This window comes from Elgaria multicarinata, chromosome 11 (assembly GCF_023053635.1).
Source record: "Elgaria multicarinata webbii isolate HBS135686 ecotype San Diego chromosome 11, rElgMul1.1.pri, whole genome shotgun sequence".
Classification (NCBI taxonomy): Eukaryota; Metazoa; Chordata; class Lepidosauria; order Squamata; family Anguidae; genus Elgaria; species Elgaria multicarinata.
Window position 1 is genome coordinate 38,379,694 of NC_086181.1, and position 24,776 is coordinate 38,404,469.

The 24,776-nt window shown below is 40.4% G+C and overlaps 2 protein-coding genes across 2 annotated transcripts; both read left to right on the forward strand.

The window, feature by feature from the left end:
• Window positions 1-3,133: 3,133 nt before the first annotated feature.
• LOC134405784 (vomeronasal type-2 receptor 26-like) lies at window positions 3,134-10,262 on the forward strand. Its single transcript, XM_063137038.1, has 5 exons — window positions 3,134-3,418; window positions 5,625-6,485; window positions 7,475-7,702; window positions 8,327-8,453; window positions 9,325-10,262. Exons 1-5 carry the CDS (start codon window positions 3,134-3,136, stop codon window positions 10,260-10,262), a joined length of 2,439 nt encoding a protein of 812 aa, XP_062993108.1.
• A 6,391-nt stretch (window positions 10,263-16,653) lies between these two features.
• LOC134405785 (vomeronasal type-2 receptor 26-like) lies at window positions 16,654-23,720 on the forward strand. Its single transcript, XM_063137039.1, has 5 exons — window positions 16,654-16,938; window positions 19,093-19,953; window positions 20,064-20,291; window positions 21,534-21,660; window positions 22,822-23,720. Exons 1-5 carry the CDS (start codon window positions 16,654-16,656, stop codon window positions 23,718-23,720), a joined length of 2,400 nt encoding a protein of 799 aa, XP_062993109.1.
• Window positions 23,721-24,776: the final 1,056 nt, after the last annotated feature.

A 24,776-nucleotide genomic window follows, 5' to 3' on the forward strand; every position in this document is an offset into this window, starting at 1 on the left:
AAAGTCCTACAACTCCTAGCCTTCCCAAGCCAGCATTCCCCAGCAACCCATGGCTAATCGTAGGATTATTATTTTTCTATCTTAACATGCAAAGGATTGTGTTTTAAGTGGACAACCATCAACTCAAAACCAGCTGGACAACCATCTCTCAGGTATGCTTTAGGGTGGATTCCTGCATTGAGTGGGGGTTGGACTTGATGGCCTTATAGGTCCCTACCAACTCTACTATTCTATAATTCTAGAAGTATTGTAAGCATTATATTATTGTTATGTACAATCTTTTGGGATGAGATATGATCATCATGTTTTCTTATTCAGTGTCACACAAAAAATACCATTCTGAATATGTAATTAATTCTCCTATCATTATCAAATTAAATGTAATGATGTTTACTACTTCTCCCCATTCTCAGGGAGTTCCGGTAGCCTGATGCAAACCTATTAACCAAGACTGAAGCATTTTATTAATATCCCCAGGACCATTCAAATCTTAGTCCACAGTCACAGCTCTGACTGCTGTGTTGGTACACCTCAGAGTTCTTACTTTGGATCAGCTGTATGTAAAGCCATAGCAATGAGGCTTTGCTACTCAGGGACACTTGAATAGTAATGCTGGAAGTGATTTTTGTGTGTGTCTAAAACAAAGTTCTGTTTTTGCAAGATGGCCTTATTTCTGGCACTAGTTCTGCTGCCCCAGGTGCTCAGCAAGCATCCCATTGTTCCTTGTTCCACTGGAGAACCTCTTTCTATTCTTCACAAATATTATCAATCAGGGGACCTCATCATTGCAGGCATTATGTCTCAGATCTTTATATCTTCAAATGCCATAACTTTTAAAAACTGTCCATTGCTGGATCTTTCTGATGATCATATGTAAGTAGATTGGTGTTTTCACTATTACAGTATCATTCTACTGTAATGAATATATTCCTACAATTGCCTTGTTTCTGCTTCTACTACAACCCCTTTTATTCTCAGTAATTCTGATGTCTAGGTAGAATCTCAAGTCCCTAACATCTTTCAGTGAGGATTCCCATCCATATTGTAAGAATTCCCTGGCTATACAGCTATCATAATGATTCCTGAGATTCTAGCCACTCTTCATGTCTGAGACTAGCTTTCCATAATTCTGCTATTATTTATCCTCAGTTGTTTCAGGTGTCGATGTTATTGTGACATGACTTAAAAGAGCTGGTTTTCTGAGGGTATTTTCTTAAGAGCTCTATCTGTCGTAAACCTCAGCCCAGAAATGCAATGTTTTTATTAGAATAAGATGTCATAATTATATTCAGCAACTCTCTCTCTCACTCACTCTCTTTCTGCAATAATGGTGCAGTTCTGAAGTGCCTGGCTACACTTGGAAACTTCAGTGAATATTAAACAAAAATGTGCAAACTATCTGTCTCTGGAAATATCATTTAGCTTTGATAGGACAGAACAGTCAACACTTATCTCATGAGACAGTAATTGGGTCAGCCACATTATTATTTAAATTGTAACCATCTGCAATAAGGAATTCCCCATTACTCCACTGGTGTGGGCATTCTGTTAGATGTTGAGATCTACAGTAGGTGGATCTCAACTTCTAACAGGCCCCCAATTATTGCTCCTGTGTGTCTGTGTGTGTATTTGTGTGTGTGTGTGTGTGTGTGTGTGTGTGTGTGTGTGTGTGTGTGTTGGGAAAAGGACATGCAAGAATCCCTGGTTTCTTTGTTTCTTTCCATTTCACATGGGGATTGAGGCAGGCCCATGTGCTGATTTTCTGAAGCCTGAAATCAGTGTGAGGCCCTGATTCTTCTGTGTGAGTTTATATGTTCATCAATTCAAACAAATATGTGTGTGTTGATTCATTTTTCCTGATTCATTTTTAGAGGTCCTCTTAGATTTTCTTATGAACTTAATTTGGCACCATTTTTGAGATTACCTAATCACTGTGATGTGATCATTTGTGCTCTTTGTGTTTGTGTGCAGTTTCCATTTCTATCACACATTTTTTTAATGCTCTGCAGCCTCCTGGGCTACCTGCACTTCCTGGTGTAAAAAAAGGACTATTAGAGGGATTACCTCATTATATTTCTTCTGAGCTTCCTTTGAAGTGTTGGAAGCTGAGAAGGCTGCAAGCTGATGAAGAGTTGGTTGCAGAAGTATAGAACTGTTGCACATTCCCCTCAGCCACCTCAGCAGCAAGTTACGCTCAAGATCCTTCATCTCAAATCGTAAAGATTTCTCCAAAATGTTCTTCTCCTTTACATTTCTTTTCAAAAGCAATTCCTTTTGTAATAACGTGAATTAGACTGGTTTAAAGAATGGAGAAGGATGATGATGATGATGATGATTGGCACAGCACTAATTTTAAACAAAGTGTTACAATAATTATAGTGACTTAGTAGTTTTCACAATGTAAAAATAAAGGCCATTTGACAAGATGAGAAAGACGTTAGAGAGCTGAGAAAGGTTGGATAAATATAGAATTGTGGGTATCTCCTAAATAGGCTAAATTTCATTGCTATTGACTCTGTGGTTTGTTTGTTTTAATTAGGTGTCATGTTGCCATTTAGGTCAATGGAAACTTGTTATCCTGTACTTCAAAAATGCCCAGGGCTCCTGTCAGAAATCTGACAGTGGGGGAGGGTTGGCAGGAAAATATTTTGCAGGCTGATGAAATACTGTGCTTTACACATCTATCACGGATGAAGAGTGATAGTAAGGGAAAGGGATAGAGTATTTTGTAATTCTCAGAAGTAAGTCCTTCCAAACATAAAGCGACATATGTACTCATTCATATGCATGTACCTTATTAATATGGATCTGTGCAACAAAAGGTCATGGGACAACTCACAGGATTCCTCTAGCAATAGGGCTCAGTAGGGCTCAGAGGATTCATAAGATAGCACAGGACCAGAAAAACATGGGGCATTCTTTCATGAATGTTCCAAGACACTGTGTCTTCCCCATTCTCTGCCTTAGATTCCCATTTCCTGTCTTTCTGGAGTTTGAGCCAACATGAAACAACCTTGATTCTTGCCTTAAACTGCTGGGCATTTTGATAATTGAATATACATAGGAATGAACTGAAGGGAATGGCTTGTTTTGAAAAAGTTGTACTGTATATGGCTTTTCCTCCAGGCTTATTATGCATCTTTACCAGCACATTTTGGCCTTGGCATTTGCTATAAATGAGATCAATAAAAAGCCCCAGATGTTACCGAACGTCAGCCTGGGCTTCCACATCTATAATGGTGATTTCAGTGCAAGCTGGACCTATCTTGCCTCATTGGAACTTCTCTCCAGACGAGGCAGATTCATCCCAAACTACAAGTGTGATGTTGAGAATATCCCAGTAGCAGTCATTGGGGGCCCTAACTATGAATTCTGTTTCCACATGGCCACTGTCCTGTCATTGTACAAGATGCCACAGGTAATATGAAAGTATGGAGGATCTGAGCCAAAGACAGAAATGTAAAAGATCAGAAGACAGAAAGAAGCAGACAAAAGAAGAAACAGAGAGGAAGAAAAAGGAAAGAATGCTAGAATCGTAGAGAAAATGAAGGTTCAGAGCTGCTGGAAATGGAGAAATGATTAAAAAGCTGGACCAATGCTAGTGAGATATTGCTTGAATAAGGGACCTGTATAAAATTGGGTCACAGTCTATTTAGGATAGCTGGGTGTGTCTATCCCTGGTTGTTGTTTTATTTACCCATTGTTGTTGTTGTTGATGATGATGATGATGACGACGTTTTTTGTAACGTGGGTATCTATTTTCTATTGAAATCTTTCTTCACTATCACTTACACTGTGTAATTTAACCATTTGTGGACTTGCAGTTCTTTGGATTTACCCTCTGCACAACTAAAAGCCAAGCACCACACTACCAAATAGAATTACCCAAGGTCCAGAAATTGTTAAGCCCTGTTTAGTGTATGTAGCCAAAGGCTTTTTGTTTGTTTGTTTAAAGATTTCTGCATATTGGCAGTGGGAAAGGCTACAGGAAGGAAAGCGCAAAGACGATTGTGGTCACACTATTTCCCTTCCACTCACAGGACAGGATGTCTCCAGCCCATGAGGTCTGCCAAGTCCCAGTAAATGAGCTGGAAATGAGCTATAGTAAGGAAAGTCACCTGATAGGGATTAACTTCTTAGATCAGGTGGCACCATGGTGAATGGAGTACTTGCAACACCAAATATGCTCACCAAAAAATGGGGGGGAAAGTATTTATTGTTCTGCTTCTTCGGACATATAACAACACTAAGGGTGAGCTTAAGTATTTACTGTTCTGCCTTCACTGAAGAAATATTAAATGTTGTCACTATGGTTGTTGTCTTTTAAACCAAAGGGCATAATGAGCTTGCAGAGAATTCCAGACAGGAAACAAGGAGAGTCCCTTGCATAGCCTCATGACAGAAGTTTGATATAAAAAAAATCACTACCAATTTTTTTTAAAAAAGCATAGAAAGAAAAGCCATTGCACCCAGGTCTAAACTGAGAGATGCTGATTAACCCTGATCTACTCTGGTGCAAATGTCGGGAAGAAAGGCCCTTTTGCAGTAGATGGTAGGCCAATGACAAACGGAACAGAAGGTAATAAAATAGAGTGGAGAATGACTGCAGGGCCTGAAAAATGGAATTTAAAAACAGGTTCAGGTTGGTGGTGGGAGGAGGAGGAGGAGGAAGAGTGGTGGTGGTGGTGGTGAAAGCTGAGGATTGGTGTCACCATAGACGATACACCAAGTGTGTGGCTAGTCTGGCACACATCTGCAGCTGATGATGGAGTGTCACTCACCTCCCTGATGACTTCATACAGAGACTGGAAACAGAGGAACAAGAAACTACTTTAAGCTTGGAGGTCTAGCACATGTTGGTCATAGCTTGAGAGAGCTTGCCAGTCTGAGCCTTAAAGTCATGAAATGCTACTGCAGTGGGGTTGCAGTTCATCCCAATGCAGTAACTGATACCATTTCAAGTTGGAATTAAAGTTCACAGCAGTGCAACTCCTTTCTGCTTTAGCAAACAGTATGGAGCCCAATGGCATGGATCATCCACCAGCTAGTCCCATATGCACTGCAAGTTTGCCATACACTTCTGCTGACTATGTGCTCATCTATACCAAGCAGGACACTGCACAAAGAAAGTAGTATGAAAGTATAAAAGGCAGGAGCCACACTACTGCTTTATAGTGGTAATGAAGTGCACTGACAACTGTTTGGGCTCATTGACACATACCATACCACTTTCATACCACTTTCATAATGTTCTATCCTGCTTGGTGTAGATGTGACATGGGCCCCAACAGTAGTCAGTGCACTTCATTACCACTATTAAGCAGTAGTTTATGTCTTGCAGTGCACTCCGATACCGCTATAAAGCAGTAGTGTGGCGCCTGCCTTTTATATACCACTTTCATCCTACTTTCATGGTGCAATATCCTGCTGTGTGTAGATGAGCCCTATATCTCAATGCCATCTGGGACAAAGATGCTGTGAAGTCCCAGCTCCCAAAATATGCTTCAAAGCTGCACCACTGAATATCCCTTACAAGAACATATTAAATCCTCCTGTTTAATATACTACTTGATTAAGAGGTAACATATGGAATTATGTCAGTTTTCTTCTCTCCCTCTCTTTAGCTCACCTATGGCTCTTCTCCTATGAGGAATAACAATATCCAAAATGTTTTCTTCAGCTGGATGTTCCCAGATGGAAATCATCAATATGATGGGATTCTGCATTTACTGCTTCATTTCAGATGGACGTGGATAGGGGTTTTGTCTCAGGAGGATGAGAATTCAGAGAGATTTGTAGAGAATGTTCTTCCCACATTTGCTAAGAATGGAATTTGCTTTGATTTTATAGAAAAATTTCCAAAACTAACATCTTCCAATGACTACGATGCAATGGTGGAGGAAGGTTTTGAAATGAGCATCAGTGTATTGACCAGCTCTGCCAACATTGTGATTTTGCATGGTGAAGTGCATACCATGATAATAATGAGAATGCTACCCAAGATCACTGAAATGGAGGATATACCATTGTCAATGAAGGCCAAAGTCTGGATTATGACAGCCCAGGTGGATTTCACCTCATTTTCCTTTCAAAAGAATTGGGACATAAATTTCATCCATGGTGCTGTATCCTTTGCAGTTCACTCAAAGGATATTTTAGGATTCCAGGAATTCCTTTTGATGAGGAATCCAATCTTGGAAAAAGAAGATGGATTTATCAAGGCTTTCTGGGAAGAGGCATTCAACTGTTCTTTACCCCATCCTTCCTTAGACAAGGAAGCTGGGGGATTCTGCACTGGGGAGGAAAAGCTGGAGACTCTTCCCGGGTCGGTTTTTGAAATGAGCATGAGTGGCCATAGTTACAGTGTCTACAATGCTGCCTATGCCGTGGCACATGCTTTGCATGCCATGTATTCCTCCAAACTCAAGCACAGAGGAATGGTGGATGGCATAAAATGGGACCTTTTGAATCAACAGCCATGGCAGGTAATGTCCCCATCTGACAGATGCAGAAGATTTCACCGTATCTATTGTTGCAACAAATGGTCTTTGACTGGACAGAAATCTTTCTCTCTATGTAGCCTGGAGAAGTTGGGCAGTCCTCTAACTATGGATTCATCTACACCAAGCAAGATATTGCACTTTGAAAGAAGTTCATAAAAGGCAGACACCACACTACTGCTTAATAGCAATGACAACTGTTGGGGCCTATGACACATACCATATACCACACTCATACCACTTTCATAGTGTTATATCCTGCTTGTGGTAGATGTGTCAGGGGCCACAACAATTGTAAGTGCACTTCAATACCATGACAAAGCAGTAGTGTAGATCCTGCAGTGCACTTCAATACCACTATAAAGCAGTAGAGTGTCTCCTGTCTTTTATATACTACTTTTATACCACTTCCATAGTGGAATATTCTGCTTGGTGTAGATGAACCCTATGATTAGGTTAATGAAAAAGGACCTCACACAGACATTTGTGGTTTTACAGCACATGAAAGGACTCCCCTATGTTTACATAAATATTATAGTCATTAAAATTCTATAAAAATAATAATATAACAAGATACTGAGTATGCTCAGTAGTTTTCATAGAATGTTGAGTGTATCTGAGCATCAGTTGGAGAAAAAAATGATGAATGGGAAGAGGAGGGAAGCAGCCTTCTGCTCCCTAATACCATAATTTCAGAGTACCCCTGTTAGCAGGGATTCATGCATTGCGGTTATAAAACCAAGCGTCCCCCACCCACCAGATAGTCTTGTACTTAGATCAGATTGGATGATATGTGTACTCTTATTTGAGTGGAAAATTTCAATACAGTTTGGTTATGTCTTATAATAAAACATATTGGATCTCTATTATAAATGCCATTTAAAATGTAATGGATTGCCTTCAGTATATCATTGGATCATGTTAGGAAAGCTGCTTCATCTCATGGAATTTGTCTCTTTCCTATGCTAATTTAGATCCAGTCATTTCTGAGAAGTGTCTCATTCAACAATAGTGCTGGAGAAGATGTTTCCTTTGACCAAAATGGGGAATTAGTAGCTGGATTTGATATTATCAACTGGGTCACATTCCCAAATCAATCTTTTCATAGAGTTAAAGTTGGAATGGTGAACCCACAGGCTCCCCACAAGAAGAGATTCACCATTCATGATGATGGCATTATTTGGCCCAGCAGGTTCAACCAGGTACTGATCTAGTTATTTTCTGAATGTTCAAAATTTCATTCAGTTTTCAAACACAGAAACAGCTGTCCCTCAGGGCCAAACCAGAGGAGATTGACTGTCATTGCACTGATCTAAGTCATCTTCCTGCACAACTATTAATTTGTGTTAGGAAGCTTACAAGGGCTAAGACGAATCTTAAAAACCTTTGTGTTGGATTTATTTGGAAGAGCTCAGGACCTGACCAAGGCTCTCCCATAGCTAGGCGGGTGGGAGGAATGAAGCAACATTACTTTCCTAACCAAGCAAAGGGAATCACAGGGTGAAAAGTAAATTTTAAAAGACAGAAATGGGATGAAGCAGCAGCAAACTGTTTCAAAGGAACCCTGAACAAATATATCAAGGATAGTAAAATATTTGAAAATAACATGTTAGAATATGTTCAAAATTGAGGCAGTCAATACAATTTCCAAGAGCTAGATCATAACTACAAAGTCACTGGGCTGATGACAGAGTTTCCAACACTTGTTACAATTGTTACATTAAGAGTTCTTTTGAAAGAAAAAACCATTATGCAAAACCAGCTTCAATGTCATTTCTGCATGATTTCTGGATAAGTCACTATTCTGTTCTTTCCTTTATGGGCAGGCACAACCCCTCTCTCTATGTAATGAGAAATGCCATTTAGGTTACAGTAAAAGGAAGGAGGAAGGGAAGCCATTCTGCTGTTATAGATGCGAACCATGTCCAGAAGGAAAGATTTCAAACCAGAAGGGTAGGAGACAAGCCATATACAAATGATCGGCTGTGTGCACAACAGAAGTTTAAATGTTCTTTAAATTGATGGGATGAGGCAGATAAGTAGCAATGAGTTTGGTCCGTTTTTCTTTCCTTTTTTCTTTTTTGTGTTAAGAACGTTTGAAAATCCACAGATTTAATCATAAATACTGTTTAATGGAAAGAAGGTTTGTTTGTTTTTTAAATCAGTGTGGCAGAAAGTGAAACTGACATATGCAAACAGAGTTTGTTTGCTTAGCTCTTAAAAATCTGAGTTCTTCTGTGTGCTACCTAATATCTCCACTGAGATAAATATGTTCTTAATTTTACACACACCCCTTAATATCACTGTGGGTTGTGACACAGGGGAGGATTTCAGCATATATAGAGATGATGGTGTCTGTTTTAACTGTGATTGAAGATGGTTGCCTCATCTACACCAAGCAGAATAATGCACTATGAAACTGATATGAAAGCAGTATATGGAGGCAGGATCCACACTACTGCTTTATAGTGGTATTGAAGTGCACTGACAACTGTTGGGGCCAATTGACATATACTATATACTACCTTCATACCACTATATCCTGTTTGGTATGGCTCCTGCCTTTTATATACCATTTTCATACCGCTTTCATAGTGCTATATCCTGCTTGGTGTAGATGAGGCCACAGTATCTTTAATGATTTAATTGGGGCCATGACCTAGTTGCATATGGATTCTTGTAAAAAAAAATGACTTTGGAAGAACTCAGCCCTGACTTTCAGAGTCAAAACAACCATCGTTCAAGGCTTTCTTAATGTTGTTATTTCCAGCAGACGCAACATACAGGGCTTCCACATACAGGAAATATATGTTTTCTTTTTCAGACATGGATTACTGTGTCGAATGCCCTGGAGATCAGTATCCAAATAATAACAAGGACGGGTGTGACGTGAAAAAAATAAGCTACTTGTCTTATGGAGAACCTTTGGGGATCATTTTAGCCACTTCTGCTCTCTCCTTGTCCTTCATCACAACTCTGGTGCTGGGAATCTTCATGAAGCACAAGGAGACTCCCATAGTCAAAGCCAACAACCGGAACCTCAGCTACACTCTCCTCACCTCCCTCCTGCTCTCCTTCCTTTGTGTCTTCTTATTCATGGGACAACCGGAAAAGCTGCCATGCCTCCTTCGACAAACTGCTTTCGGCATGATCTTCTCAGTTGCCATTTCTTGCATATTGGCCAAAACCACCATTGTGGTTCTCGCTTTCATGGCCACCAAACCTGGCTCCAAGATGAGGAGATGTGTGGGGAAACAACTGGCTAGCTACATTGTTCTTTTATGCTCTCTCATTCAAGTCATGATTTGTTGCATGTGGCTGTCAATCTCTCCCCCATTTCCTCACTTTGACATGCACTCAATGACAAAAGAAATTGTACTGGAATGTAATGAAGGTTCAACGCTCATGTTTTACTCTGTCCTGGGCTTTATGGGTTTCCTGGCCATTCTCAGCTTCAGTGTCGCTTTCCTAGCCAGGAAATTACCAGACAGTTTTAATGAAGCCAAATTCATTTCTTTCAGCATGTTGGTCTTCTGCAGTGTGTGGCTGTCCTTTGTTCCAACCTACTTGAGTACCAAGGGGAAATATATGGTGGCTGTGGAGATCTTCTCCATCTTAGCTTCCAGTGCTGGATTACTTGGCTGTATTTTCTTCCCAAAATGTTATGTCATTTTGCTGAAGCCTGAGTTGAACAGCAGAGGACAGCTAAAAAATCTGCTTCCCACCCAACCTAACGGTTTTGGCAGGAAGCAGCCGTTGTGATGGGGTGGTGCAGCGCCTATAAAGAGGCTTATGAGGCTCCAAATGTGAGCCTCGTGCATCAGGGTGTGGCCGCGCCTATAAAAGGTGGGCCTGCCCAAGGCTTGGCCTCTTTCGTTTTCGGCTCCCACCCACCCATTTTGTTCCAGTTTGGGATTAGCCAGTCGCTCCCTTTGGAGGGAGGGCTAAGTAGGATTTTTTTCCATATGTGGTTTTTGCCTACTTCATACTGGTGGTGTTAATAGGTTAATTTGCGGCAGGAATTGTGCTGTTTAGCTAGGGATGGTGAGCACTCTGGTACCCATTTAGGGGTGATCGGCATAATCGGAGGACCTGCTCCTCTGGGGTTATGCAGCTCACGTGTCAGGATATGGTGTGCCTTTGGAAACCACACTGTCTTCACCTATTCACTGTCCCATATGGCAGTGGGCAGGGGTGTCATGGCATGGTCTCCTACACTTACATAGTGTCATATAAGCAAGGAGCTGGGATTTCCGACTCCTTGCTTTGAGAGTGACTTGCCCTTAAAGACAGGAAAGCAGCCTGAATTAAGGTTGTAATTCCCATACCTTCATGTGCAGATCCAGGGAGGGATAGATACAGCATTATTTAATAAAGAGGCCCTAGTTTACCCAAGCTCTGATATTTGTGTCTTTCTTCCGCGCTCCCTCCTGCACTCACAAACAGAAATAATTAAATACTAGATAACTGTATCTGGTAAATTTTGCCGTGGTTTAACTCACATTTTATTCAACTGTATGCAATTAGAAATTAATGATACTCCCTGCCATATAAATATTTTCTGAGTATAGACATTACATGAACTTAGCAATGAGAGAACCAGAGATGTTTGACTTTTTTCATATCTCTATTCAGCTCACTCCCATTCTTATTTGCAACCAGTTTTCTGATCTGTTTTTCAGTTCATTCTGAAATGTTGTGCATTCTTCAACATTTACATGTTTTGAGAAAGTTTTGCATATGTCAGAATTTGTGGATTTTGAGAAAGTTGTGGAAATTTCAAGTACAGATTTTGCAAACACAAGTTGAGGAATTTCAAACATTTTCAGAGAACATTTTCTCATCATTTTGTTCAAGTTTGGGATTGTGAACAGCAGAATTTTTGAGTGATTTGTGAATTGAAACATTATGCTCAAACATCTTTCTTTGTTCCTCTTCCAATACATACCATAACTTATCACATTTGTTCCACATATCTTACATAGCACTTCTACAGCCAGGTGATGAACCTGCCCATTTCCTCATAACTACCACATCAAAGGGAAATGTTAGAATGGGCCTATTCAAACAACACTTCAGGCAATGTGGTTAGCAAAACTGTAGTTCTCTGGAGTTAACACTAACCACAAGCCATGCTGTTCCACACAGAACTTTATGCTATGGTTTGAGCCACTGACCCTGCTGCAGACAGTCCAACAGTGGTTAGTGAGTGAGCAGTGTTTAGCAACACAGAACACCTTCAACCTTTCTGCTGAATCAAAAGCCTTAATCAGCAGGGTTTAAGGTGTCTTCTGAATAGGCCTATTGAGTGTGGCACAGAGGACTTCCCCAACCTCAACCATAAGTCCTAATCACTCTGGAACTGTTCTGAGCATTGACGAAAGTGACCATTTCATTGTTGAGAACTGATCATTTCATTATTGAGTGAAGAGAGAAATACCTATCAAACTAATGAAATCCCTCAGACCTTGCTTTCTCCACTTTAGAGACTGGTGGTGAGAGTTTGGAAATAGATCACCTATTTTTAATAATTCCCATTATATCTATCTATCATCTATCTATCTATCATCTATCTATCTATCTATCTATCTATCTATATAACAGAAATAAATGGAAACTTTTTAAAAAATAATAAGAATATCCTCCTAAAAGCTCTGTGGTTGCAAAGGGGGTGTTTCTTTTACTTGCAACTATAGGACAGTCTATAAGTCATGGTTCGCTTGACATGCTAAACCATAATGTTTAGCTCAAAATGCTTAACTGCCATGGCTTAGCGTTTCATCTGAACAGGGTCTATAGCTACTACAAATCCCACAATCATATTGCTGAATTTGAGATGATACTTCTGACCATGCCCAGACAGTTCATTTAAAGCTTATGGCAGAGTAAGTTCATAGAATCATAGAATCACAGAATAGCAGAGTTGATTCACCTGTATTTCTGTGCACCTCTGTCCCACGTCTCCTTCCCACTGCCTATTTCCTCTTTCACTTAAAGTGTCTAAGGCCAGATCTACACCCTGGAGGATATGGCACTTTGAAAGCAGTATATGGAATGTGTCCTTAGGTCCCAATTGTTATCCATGCACTCCAATATTCTAATAAAGCAGTAGCGTAGATCCTGCCTTAGTGTCACTAACACTTACATAACCCAAGCTCTCAGAAATACAGATGTCTTCTAAATAAAGACAATACACTTTAATAGGGTGAGAGTGATGTGCAAATGACTTGAGGGAGATGAATGAAAATAATTTTATAGATAGGCAAATGGAGAACTTAAACTTGTCTGTTATTATTATTATTATTATTATTATTATTATTATTATTATTTTCATTTCATGTATTAATGTCTACACCACCTAATAGTTTAAACTCTCCTTGTGGTTTACAAAAACTAAAAGCATTTAAAATATAACCTTACATATATAAACCAAAGTCAAGAGTTAGGTTGTCATCTCTTTTTGACTGCTTTCCTGTTCACTGCTTCTCATGAAACACACTTCATTGGAAAACTCTTGATTTGCAAATTCCATGAATAACAACACTTTTCACTGTATTTCAAAATTGGATTTATTTATGTCCATAAAGCTCTAAAACACACACACAGGCTACCTTCTATAACAATGTACTATAAAACCCTGTATTTAATATCAAAAGGTCAAGTATAATGAAATGAACATAATTAATTGCAAATTCAAGTAAAATGAAATGTGAACACAGAAAGGGTCTCTGTCACCTTTATAATACAGGTCAACGTATTTATTTATTTATTTATTTATTACATTTATATACCGCCCCCCCCCCCCCATAGCAAGAGCTCTCTGGGATGTTTACAGAAATTCTAAAATGAGATAAAAACAAGTATACAAAATTTAAAATTCTAAAACTCAGAACATACATATATGAAGCATTAAAAACTGTTAAAATAAACATGTGGGTGATTAAGATGTGCCGCCGTATGCCTGGGCAAAGAGGAAAGTCTTAACCTGGCGCCGGAAAGATAGCAGCGATGGTGCCAGGTGAGCCTCATCAGGGAGATCATTCCATAGTCTGGGGGGCCACCACTGAAAAGGCCCTGTCCCTTATTTCCATACTCCGAGCCTCTCTCGGAGTAGGCACCTGGAGGAGGACCTTAGATGTTGAACGTAGTGACTGGGTATATTCACGTTGGGAGAGGCGTTCCGACAGGTATTGTGGCCCCAAGCCATGTAAGGCTTTATAAGTCAAAACCAGCACCTTGAATTGGGCTCGGAAACATACAGGCAGCCAGTGCAAGCGGACCAGAGCAGGTGTTATATGGTCGAACCTTCTGGTTCCCGAAATCAATCTGGGTGCTGCATTTTGCACGAGCTGCAGCTTCCAAACCATCTTCAAAAGCAGCCCTACGTAGAGTGCATTGTAGCAATCTAACTTGGAGGTTACCAGAGCATGGACAACTGAAGTCAGGTTATCCCTCTCCAGATAGGAGTGTAGCTTGGCCACCAACCAGAGTTTGTAGAAGGAACTCCGTGCCACTGAGATCACCTGCGCCTCAAGTGACAATGATGGATCTAAAAGAACCCCCAAGCTACGAACCTGCTCCTTCAGGGTGAGTGCAATCCCATCCAGAACCGGTAGAACACCCCCCATCCTGTCAGCAGAATCACCTACTAACAGCATCTCAGTCTTGTCTGGACTGAGTTTCAGTTTATTAGCCCTCATCCAGTCCATTGTCGCAGCCAGGCACTGGTTCAACACATTCACAGCCTCTCCTGCTGAAGATGAAAAGGAGAAATTGTACAATGTTATGCCTGTAACATACAGCCTGAAAGCAAATCATGTAGCGATTAAGAGACACCTACAGTTAAAGGTAACCCAGTCAAAGGTTAGATATTGCTCAGAAAGTAAATATCTGGCATCTCATTTGATTTCATTAAAGATTCCTGAAAAATTATTATGTAAGAGAGCATTCTAACATGCAACCCACACGCCAGCTTGCAGTGTGTCAGTAGAAGTTTACTTCTAGGTCCTTGTTCATGTGAATGGAGCTTCTATAGCTTGGTGGTGAGCTTCACAGGGGAGATGGAGGATGAAAATAAAAGAGAGGAGGGAGTTCCATGGCAATGGAGCAAGGTTGAGATAAAGAGGAAGGTTTGTAGAAAGGTGGAGTTTTTTAAAAAAAAAAATGTAGAAAAATCAGTATGTACAATGTCATTCATTTGGCCGGATTATACCCCTTAAGGTTAGTATAAAGGTACAACCCTATGCAATAAAAGTTGGTGGCTAGGATATCAGTGGGGCTGTGATTCCATTCTTGGTTTCATTCAGAACCAGCCAAAACTCTAAAGGAGATATCCAAGGTCCTGAACCTAAGGTTCAGCATCTTGGGCAACTCCTTTAGAGTTCTGGCTGGTTCTGACTGAAACCTGGAAGGACTCCTCAACCCCACTGAAATCAATGTCAGAGAAAATCTACCATTCTGACTATGTGATTAACTCCCCTGTTATTATCAAATTCAACATAATTGCATCTATTACTTCACCCCATCCTCAGGGAGCTCTAGTAGGCAGGAGCAAAAATATTAACCAAGACTGAAGACAACCATTCAGAGCCTAGTCCATAGTCACACCGTGCTCTGATTCCTGCTTCTGTACACCTCAGAGTTCTTAATTGGGATCAGCCAAATATATAGCCATTGTTATGGAGCTTTGCTATTCATGGACAGTTGAAAAACAATGTTGGAAGTGTGTGTGTGAGAGAGAGAGAGAGAGAGAGTGAGTAAAATGAAGCTCACTTTTTGCAAGGTGGTCTTACTTCTGATATTAGTTCTGCTGCCCAAGGTGCTAGGCAAGCAACCCATTGTTCATTGTTCCACTGGGGAACCTCTTTCTATTCTTCACAAATATTATCAGTCAGGGAATGTCATCATTGCTGGCATTATGTCTCAGGTCTTTATATCTTCAAATACCATAACCTTTAAAAACCATCCATCACTGGAACTTTCTGATGATCATATGTAAGTAGTTTGGTATTTTCATTTTATCATTACACTGTAATGAATATATTCCTATAACTGCCATGCGGCTGCTTCTTCTTCTTCTTCTTCTTCTTCTTCTTCTTCTTCTTCTTCTTCTTCTTCTTCTTTATTTATTTATTTATTTATTTATTTATTTATTTATTTACATTTATATACCGCCCCACAGCCGAAGCTCTCTGGGCAGTTCACAACAGTGCACCGACAACTGCTGGGGCCCATTGACACATCATCTACACCAAGCAGGCTATAACACTGTGAAAGTGGTATGAAAGCAGTATTGTGGGTCCTGCCAGATGTGAAGAGGGCAGCGTTCTGTCCAACTCCAGGGAAAACGTGAAGCTAGTGCTGTGCCCCAAACTGTCTTCTATTTTCCTAAAAGTTTTTTTTAATCCTCCATGAAAGAGACTTCAATTGTTCTGACTCAGTCTTAGAGGTCATTTTAGAATTTATTATAAATTTCCTCTGGTGCTTTACCTAATCATTGTGAGGTGCCCATTGGTGGTAGTGGTGGTGTGTGTATGTGTTGGTGTGTGTGTGTTTTCCCTTTTCTATTACCCTGCCCTCCAACGCTCTGCAGCCTCCCAGGCTGCCTGCACTTCCTCGTCTGAAAAAGCACTATCAGAAGAATTACCTCATTATGTCTTCTCCTGAGCCTTAATTAATGCGTTGGAAGTTGAAAAGGCTACAAATTGCTGGATGAGTTGTTTGCAGAAGTACAGAACAGTTGCACATTCTCCTCAGCCACCTCAAGCACAAGATCCTTGGTCTCATCCCATAAGGACTTCTCTAAAATTTTCTCTCCTTTTAAATTACTTTTCAAAAGCAATTCCTTTTGTAATAAAGTGAATTAGAATGGTTTAAAGGAATGCAGAAGGATTTAGTTTTTTACACAGCAATAATTTTAAACAAACTGTCATGGTAATTAAAGTGGCTTATAGGGGTGTGCAGAGCAGATTCCCATTTTGATGGGAAATAGATTCCCATTTTGTGTCTTTCTGGAGTATGAGGCAACATGAAACAGCCTTAACTCTTGCCTTGAGTTGCCAGGCATTTTGATCATTGAATGAACTGAATTTATTGGCTTGATCTGAAGAAGATACACTGCTGTACTGTATATGGCTTTCCCTCCAGGCTTATTATGCACCTCTACCAGCACATCGTGGCCTTGGCATTTGCTATAAATGAGATCAACGGAGACCACCAAATCTTACCCAACGTCAGCCTGGGCTTCCACATCTACAATGGTGATTTCAGTGCAAGCTGGACCTATCTTGCCTCATTGGAACTTCTCTCCAGACGAGGCAGATTCATCCCGAACTACAAATGTGATGTTGAGAATATTCCAGTAGCAGTCCTTGGGGGCCCTAACTATGAATTCTGTTTCCACATGGCAACTCTCCTGTCATTATACAAGATGCCACAGGTAAGATGAAAGCATGGAGGATCTGAGCCAAAGGCAGAAATGCAGAAGGGCAGAAAAAAGAAGAAGCAGACAGAAGAAGAAATAGAGAGGAGGGAAAGAGAAGAATGCTGGAATCCTGTAGAAAAGGAAGTTTCAGACCAGCTGGAACTAGAGAACTGACTGAAAAATCTGGACCAATGAATGTGCTGCATTGCTTGAATAGGAAGGAAAGGAAAGGAACCTCTCGTGCAAGCACTGAGTCATTACTGACTCTTGGAGGGACGCCAGCTTTCGCTAATGTTTTCTTGGCAGGCCTTATAGCGGGGTGGTTTGCCGTTGCCTTCCCCGGCCGTTATTACCTTTCCCCCAGCTAACTGTGTAGTCATTTTACTGACCTCGGGAGGATGGAAGGCTGAGTCGACCCAACCCGGCTGCCTGAAACCAGCTTCTGCTGGGATCGAACTCAGGCCGTGGGGAGAGTTTCAGCTGCAGAGCCTCACGAGGCTCAATAAGAGATTGAATAAGGGACCTGTATAAATTAGGAACACAGTCTATTTAGGCTAGCTGGTTCTGTTTATACCTAGTTGTTGTTTTATTTACTTGTTGTTGTTGTTGTTCGTGGTGTGTAAGTATCTATTTTCTATTGATTTTTTTTCTTCAGTAGCATCTAAAACCCAAGCAACACACTATCAAAAAGAATTACTCAAGGCATAGGATTTTTTAAGGCTTGTTTAGTTTAGGCAGCCTGAGGGATATGGGAAGCAAGGAAAATCTCTTGCCTAGCCTCATAATAGAAGTCTGATTTTTAAAAAAAAAACCACTAAAAATCTTAGAAAGTAATTTCTCCCAGATTAAAACTTGGGAGAGTGAACTTGGGAAGACACTAATTAACTCCTGTCTCCTCTGGTGCAGACAAAGGGAAGAATGGCCCTTTTGCAATTAGCAGTTTCTGTTGCTGAAAAAGTAGCAAAAAGAGACGAACAGAAGGTGATAGAATGGCGAACTGAGTGCAGGGCCTGAAAAATGATTTTTTTCTGGTGTAGCTTGGTAGTGGGAGGAGGATGAGAAGGAGGAAGAGGAGGAGGAACAGGAGGAAGCTGAGGAATGGTGCCACTATAGATGAAGCACCAAGGGTGAGGCTAGTCTGGCTGATTATGGAGTGCCACTCACCTCCCTGATGACTTCATACAGAGACTGGAAACAGAGGTACAAGAAACTACCTTGAAGATCCAGCACATATTGGACAGAGGTTGAGAGAGCTTGCCAATCTGAGCCTTGAAGACATGAAATGCTACTGCAGTAGGGCTGCAGTACTTCCCAATGCAGTTATTGATACCATTTCATGTTGGCGTTAAAGTTCACAGCAGTGCAACTCCTTCCTGCTTTAGTTCACAGCATGGAGCCCTAAGGTATGGATCTTCCACCAGCTAGTCCATATGCACTTCCACACACTTCCACTGACTATGAGCTTTATCACACCAGCGTTATACTGTGCAATCACTGTGAATTGCATGCAAAGGACTCCGAAGTTTTCCAGCTTATAATCTGCTTTTATTGTGAAGTACTCCCATGCACCCTGCTTTAATTGTGCTTCTTAACCTAAAGAAGTGCAATATTTTGTTACTAGTTTTCAAGCGTATCATTTGTTGTTTTCCGAGCGGCCACTGGGGCGCAGGAGCACGATTTGAAGAAAAAATAAACAAACGCTTACATATGTGTAAGCTTTAAATATAAATATATCAAAATTGGCACAGTAATAGATATTTAGGAGAGCTTTAAGCATACCAAATTTGAATCAGATTGGGTCATCCATTGATTTTTTAATGATTTTTTTACATTTCCCCCCTTAAAGCCATTTCCTAGTATGCAAAGGATCTAGCCGCCCAGTAGCAACAGCAACAACAACAACAGCAACAGCTTAGTGCTGTAGGGGACAATTCGAGGGAAACAGGTACGTGGGATGAAGCTCTATATCTCAAAGCCATCTGGGCCAAAGATGCTGTGAAGTCACATCTGTGCCAAGTCACAGCTCCCAAAATATGCTCCAAAGCTGCACCACTGAATATCCATTACAAGAACATATTAAATCCTCCTGTTTAATACACAGCTTAATTAAAAGATAACAGATGGAACAATGTCAGTTTTCTTCTTTCCCTCTCTCTCAATTATCTTTAGCTCACCTATGGCTCTTCTCCCATGAGGAATAACAATATCCAAAATGTTTTCTTTAGCTGGATGTTCCCAGATGGAGATCATCAATATGATGGGATTCTCCATTTACTGCTGCATTTCAGATGGACATGGATAGGGGTTTTATCTCAGGAGGATGAGAATTCAGAGAGATTTGTAGAGAATGTTCTTCCCACATTTGCTCAGAGTGGAATTTGCTTTGATTTTATAGAAAGAATTCCTAAACTAACTTTTTCTGATAACTATGATGCAATGGTGGAAGAAGGTTTTGATACATGCAACGTTATAATGGCAAGCTCTGCCAATGCTGTGATTTTGCATGGTGAAGTGCATACCATGATGATAATGAGAATACTACCCAAGATCACTGAAATGGAGGATATACCATTGTCAATGAAAGCCAAAATCTGGATTATGACAGCCCAGGTGGATTTCACCTCATTTTCCTTTCAAAGGAGTTGGGATATAAATTTCATCCATGGTGCTATATCTTTTGCAGTTCACTCAAAGGATCTTTTAGGATTCCAGGAATTCCTTCTCATGAGAAATCCAATCTTGGAAAAAGAAGATGGATTTTTCAAGGTTTTCTGGGAAGAGGCATTCAACTGTTCTTTACCCCATCCTTCCTTAGACAAGGAAGCTGGGGGATTCTGCACTGGGGAGGAAAAGCTGGAGACTCTTCCCGGGTCTGTTTTTGAAATGAGCATGAGTGGCCATAGTTACAGTGTCTACAATGCTGCCTATGCCGTGGCACATGCTTTGCATGCCATGCATTCCTCCAAACTCAAGCACAGAGGAATGGTGGATGGCATAAAATGGGACCTTTTGAATCAACAGCCATGGCAGGTAATGTCCTCATCTGACTGATGTAATAGATTGCCTTCAGTATATCATTGGATCATGTTCAAACAGCTCTTTAATCTCATGAATTTTGTCTCTTTCCTATGCTAATTTAGTTGCAGTCATTTCTGAGAAGTGTCTCATTCAACAATAGTGCTGGAGAAGATGTTTCCTTTGACCAAAATGGGGAATTAGTAGCTGGATTTGATATTATCAACTGGGTCACATTCCCAAACCAGTCTTTTCATAGAGTCAAAGTTGGAATGGTGAACCCACAGTCTCCCCACAAGAAGAGGTTCACTATTCACAATGACGGCATTATTTGGCCCAGCAGGTTCAACCAGGTGAGGTCCATTTCACAACACTAATGTTTTCTGAATGTTCAAAATTTCATTCAGTTTTCAAACACAGAAACAGCTGTCCCTCAGGGCCAAACCAGGGGAGATTGACTGTCATTGCACTGATCTAAGTCATCTTCCTGCACAACTATTCCCTTTGTGATGGGAAGCATACAGGGTCTAAGACGAATCTTAAAATGCTTTGTGTTGTATTTATTTTGAAGAGCAGAGGACCTGACCAATGCTATCCCATAATTTGGCTGGGGGAGGGGGTTGAGCAATATTACTTTATTGACCAAGCAAAGGGAATCACAGGGTTAAAACTAAATTTTGAAAGACAGAAATGGGAGGAAGAAGAAGCAAGCTGTGTCAAAAAAAACCTGAACAAATATATAAAGAATATAAACATATCCGAAAATAATAATAACAACAATAACCTTGAATCAATTCTAAATTGATAAGGTACTGGACTAAGCTTTGAGGCACTCAATGCAATTTCCAAGAACTTACTGGACTGACGGCAGAGGTTCCAACACTACAAGCTGTAACTAGTATTGGTATTATTATTATAAACCAGTATATATGGTTTCATATTAGCGGCCACATTTATTAAGATCTGCAAAGGAAGCACTGGGCAGGCCCTAACTATGCCGGCAACCAGCAGGCATTTTAAAGAGTGAAACATTCTATTCCTGATGAGTGGCATCTGCTTGATCACCACCCACAGGCCTCCCCCTTTTGGGGAGGGGAAGCCTTCCCGTGTTGCTCCCTCCCCCCGGGCCTTCCTGTGTCGCTCACCTAAAGTGAGGTGAGTTGGTCTCACAGGTAACCTTTATCCCCCACTGGGGCCACAAGAACCCTCAGTAGAAGGCCTCAGGCATCACCTGTCATCACTTAATGGAGCACGTGGTTCCTTCTCCTACACCAACCGATGTCCTACTCTTTCAGTCGTGATCCAGAAGAGGCTGGAGGGTTGGGCGCGGCCACCTAATATTGGTGCTGCCACCCCACCCTCAATCAGTGGCACCATACAGCCTCCTCCAATGATGAGGAGGCACGGCTCTTTCCCCCCCCCCACACACACACACCTGCAATAGCCTCCCCACGGCCACATGGATGGGATGTGGGGAAAGGGCACTTTTCTCGAAAGACAAACCCATTTTACCATACAAGCATCAATGTCTTTTGTACCTGTTGATGTGTGGATAAACCAATGAGAAACTGTTCCTTTCTTTCCCTTATGGGCAGGCACAACCCCTCTCTGTGTGTACCAAGGATTGCCATTTTGGTTATAGTAAAAAAAAGAGGGAAGGGAAGCCATTTTGCTGTTATGATTGCCAGGAATGTCCAGAAGGGAAGATTTCAAACCAGAAGGGTAGGAAATAATTTCTACAGAGTTTATAAAGTATATAAAAATGATTTGCTATGTGTGCAGCAGATGTTTAAATGTTATTTAAATTGTTGGGAGGACACTGATATGTAGGGATGTTTGGTCTTTTTTATTTATTATTTATAAGAACTTCTCAAAATCAACATATTTAATCATAAATATAATAACATTATTATTATTATTATTATTATTATTATTATTATTATTATTATTTAAAAAACACAATCTTATGTGTGCAAAAGTCAAACTGACCTATGTCCCATGCAATCAGAGTGTTTGAGTGCTTAGCTCTGAAAAGGCTGTGTTTGAATTTATTTATTTATTTATTTATTATATTTCTATCCCACTTTTTTTCATCCAAGGAACCCCAGGAGGCATACATAATCCTCCTCCTCTCCATTTTATCCTCACAATAACAACCCTGTGAGGTAGGTTGGGCTGAGAGACTGTGGCTGGCCCAAAGTCACCCAGTGGGTTTCCATGGCCGACTGAGGACTAGAACCTTGATCTTCCAGCTTCCAGTACAACACCTTAGCCACTACACCACACTGACTCAGTTCGTCTATATTCAATTATGTTCCTTCCTAGATCGGGATTGTCAAATCTTTTTTTTTCCTGACAAGCCCTTCATTTTCATGGCAACGTGGCAGGCAGATACAACATGGCCCTCTCTTCACAAATTTCTTCATAAATTTGATGGACTCTAGATTATCAAAACAAAGAAAGGTTGAATGTGGGGAAAGCAAAATTGACAGATTTTTTTCAACCCTGCAGGTAAAAGGATACTGTTAAACATCACCACTGAAATAAATGTGTTCTTGGTTATACCCCCTAACATCATTGTGGGTTGGGACACAGGCGAGGGTTTCAGCATATCTAGAGATCACGGTGACTATATTAACTGCTCATCGGTGATTGAAGATACAGTATCTTTATAGATGGAGATGAGCATCCCTTTGTCATTGGGACCAAGAGAGGCAGCATTTCTGTATCATAGTTGAATATGGTTTCTTGACTTGGGAAGGTTACAGCCATGACTTTTAGTGTCATATCAGCAAACATTCAAGGTTTTCTTTTTGTTGTTACTTCAAGCAGACGCAACATCCAGGGCTTCCATGTAAAGAAAACATATATTTTCTATTTCAGACATGGATTACTGTGTCGAATGCCCTGGAGATCAGTATCCAAATAATAACAAGGATGGATGTGTTCCAAAAGAAATAACCTTTTTGTCTTATGGAGAATCTTTGGGGATCACGTTAGCCAGTTTTGCTCTCTCCTTTTCTTCCGTCCCAGTTCTGGTGCTGGGAATCTTCATGAAGCATAAGGAGACTCCCATAGTCAAAGCCAACAACCGGAACCTCAGCTACACTCTGCTCATCTCCCTCCTGTTCTCCTTCCTTTGTGTCTTCTTATTCATGGGACAACCTGAAAAGCTGTCATGCCTCCTTCGACAAACTGCTTTCGGCATGATCTTCTCAGTGGCCGTTTCTTGCATATTGGCCAAAACCAGCATTGTGGTTCTAGCTTTCATGGCAACCAAACCTGGCTCCAAGATGAGGAAATGGGTGGGAAAACAATTGTCTTACTCCATTGTACTTTGCTGCTCATTTATTCAAGCCACAAATTGTATGGTTTGGCTGGCAACTTCTCCCCCATTTCCAGACTCTGACATGCACTCAATGACAAAAGAAATTGTACTGGAATGTAATGAAGGTTCAGCTATTATGTTTTACTCCGTCCTGGGCTTTATGGGTTTCCTGGCCATTCTCAGCTTTACTGTGGCTTTCCCAGCCAGGAAATTACCAGACAGTTTTAATGAAGCCAAATTTATCACCTTCAGCATGTTAGTCTTCTGCAGTGTGTGGCTGTCCTTTGTTCCAACCTACTTGAGTACCAAGGGGAAATATATGGTGGCTGTGGAGATCTTCTCCATCTTAACGTCCAGCACTGGACTGCTTGGTTGCATCTTCTTCCCAAAATGTTATGTTATTTTGCTGAAGCCTGAGTTGAACAGCAGAGGACACCTAAAAGACAGAAAATAAATAAATAATAGACAACAGTATTTAGTAAAATTGGCCTTTGCTTAACTTACATTTTATTCAATTGTATGTAACTGTAATTAATGATACTCCCTTCTAGATAATTATTTTCAGTGTATAGACATTATATAAACTTAGTGATGAAAGAACCAGGGATGTTTGACTTTTCTTCAAATCTCAATTCTTCAGTCTCAAAATGTTTTGTGATTTTGCTGAAGCCCGAGTTGAACAGCAGAGGACATCTATTGACTAGAAAGTATTAAAGAATAGACAAGTCTCTATGGTAGATATGGCCTTTAATTAACTCACATTTTATTCAGCTGCCTATAATTAGAAATTCTCCCATGCATATCATTATTTTGGTTGCATAGACATAACACAAACTTATGGATAGACCCAGGGATGTTTGAACTTGCTGAAATTCTCCAAACTTTATTTCGAAGCCCAGTTTATCACACTCCCGTTCTAATTTGCAATTTGTTTTTCTGTTCTTTCAAATGGGAAAAAGTTGTGCAGATTTTTTTCCCAAAAGTTGTGCATTTTTTTCAAAAGTTGTGCATTTTGCAATATTTGCAGATTTTGAGAAACTTCTGAATTTGTCAGAAGGTGTACGTTTTCAAAACTTTTGAAGTTTGAGAAAGTTGTACATTTTGAGTAAGTTGTGGAATTCTCAAGTACATAGTATGTGAAGGTAAGTTCGGGAATTTGCAAACATTTTCAGAGAATATGTGCTCCTGCTTGTGTTCATGTTCAGGATTGATTCATTATATTTCTACTGTGTACCACCCCATAGCTGAAAGTCTCGTTTTGAGTGATTTGTGAACTGTAACAAAATTCTCATACATCACTACATGAGTTTGTGATAGAATTCACAATGAGTTGCATGAAAAATAATATTCCTCTGGCTCAGAAAACAGAAAACTATTACAAAACAAGCTCCAAGTTTGAAGGCTTAGTCTACTTTCAGTACACCACAACTTATCCACGTGGTTCCACATATCTTATATACCACTACTAGTGTTCAATGAACTACTAGTACTTGATGAACCTGTCCATTTC

Coding starts and splice junctions, on each gene's coding strand:
- LOC134405784 (XM_063137038.1), top strand. CDS start 3,134: ATGCATCTTTACCAGCACATTTTGGCCTTGGCATTTGCTATAAATGAG. Junction 6,486..7,474: donor TGAATCAACAGCCATGGCAG/GTAATGTCCCCA, acceptor ATGCTAATTTAG/ATCCAGTCATTTCTGAGAAG. Junction 7,703..8,326: donor GGCCCAGCAGGTTCAACCAG/GTACTGATCTAG, acceptor CTTTATGGGCAG/GCACAACCCCTCTCTCTATG.
- LOC134405785 (XM_063137039.1), top strand. CDS start 16,654: ATGCACCTCTACCAGCACATCGTGGCCTTGGCATTTGCTATAAATGAG. Junction 16,939..19,092: donor CATTATACAAGATGCCACAG/GTAAGATGAAAG, acceptor AATTATCTTTAG/CTCACCTATGGCTCTTCTCC. Junction 21,661..22,821: donor GAAGATTTCAAACCAGAAGG/GTAGGAAATAAT, acceptor TTTCTATTTCAG/ACATGGATTACTGTGTCGAA.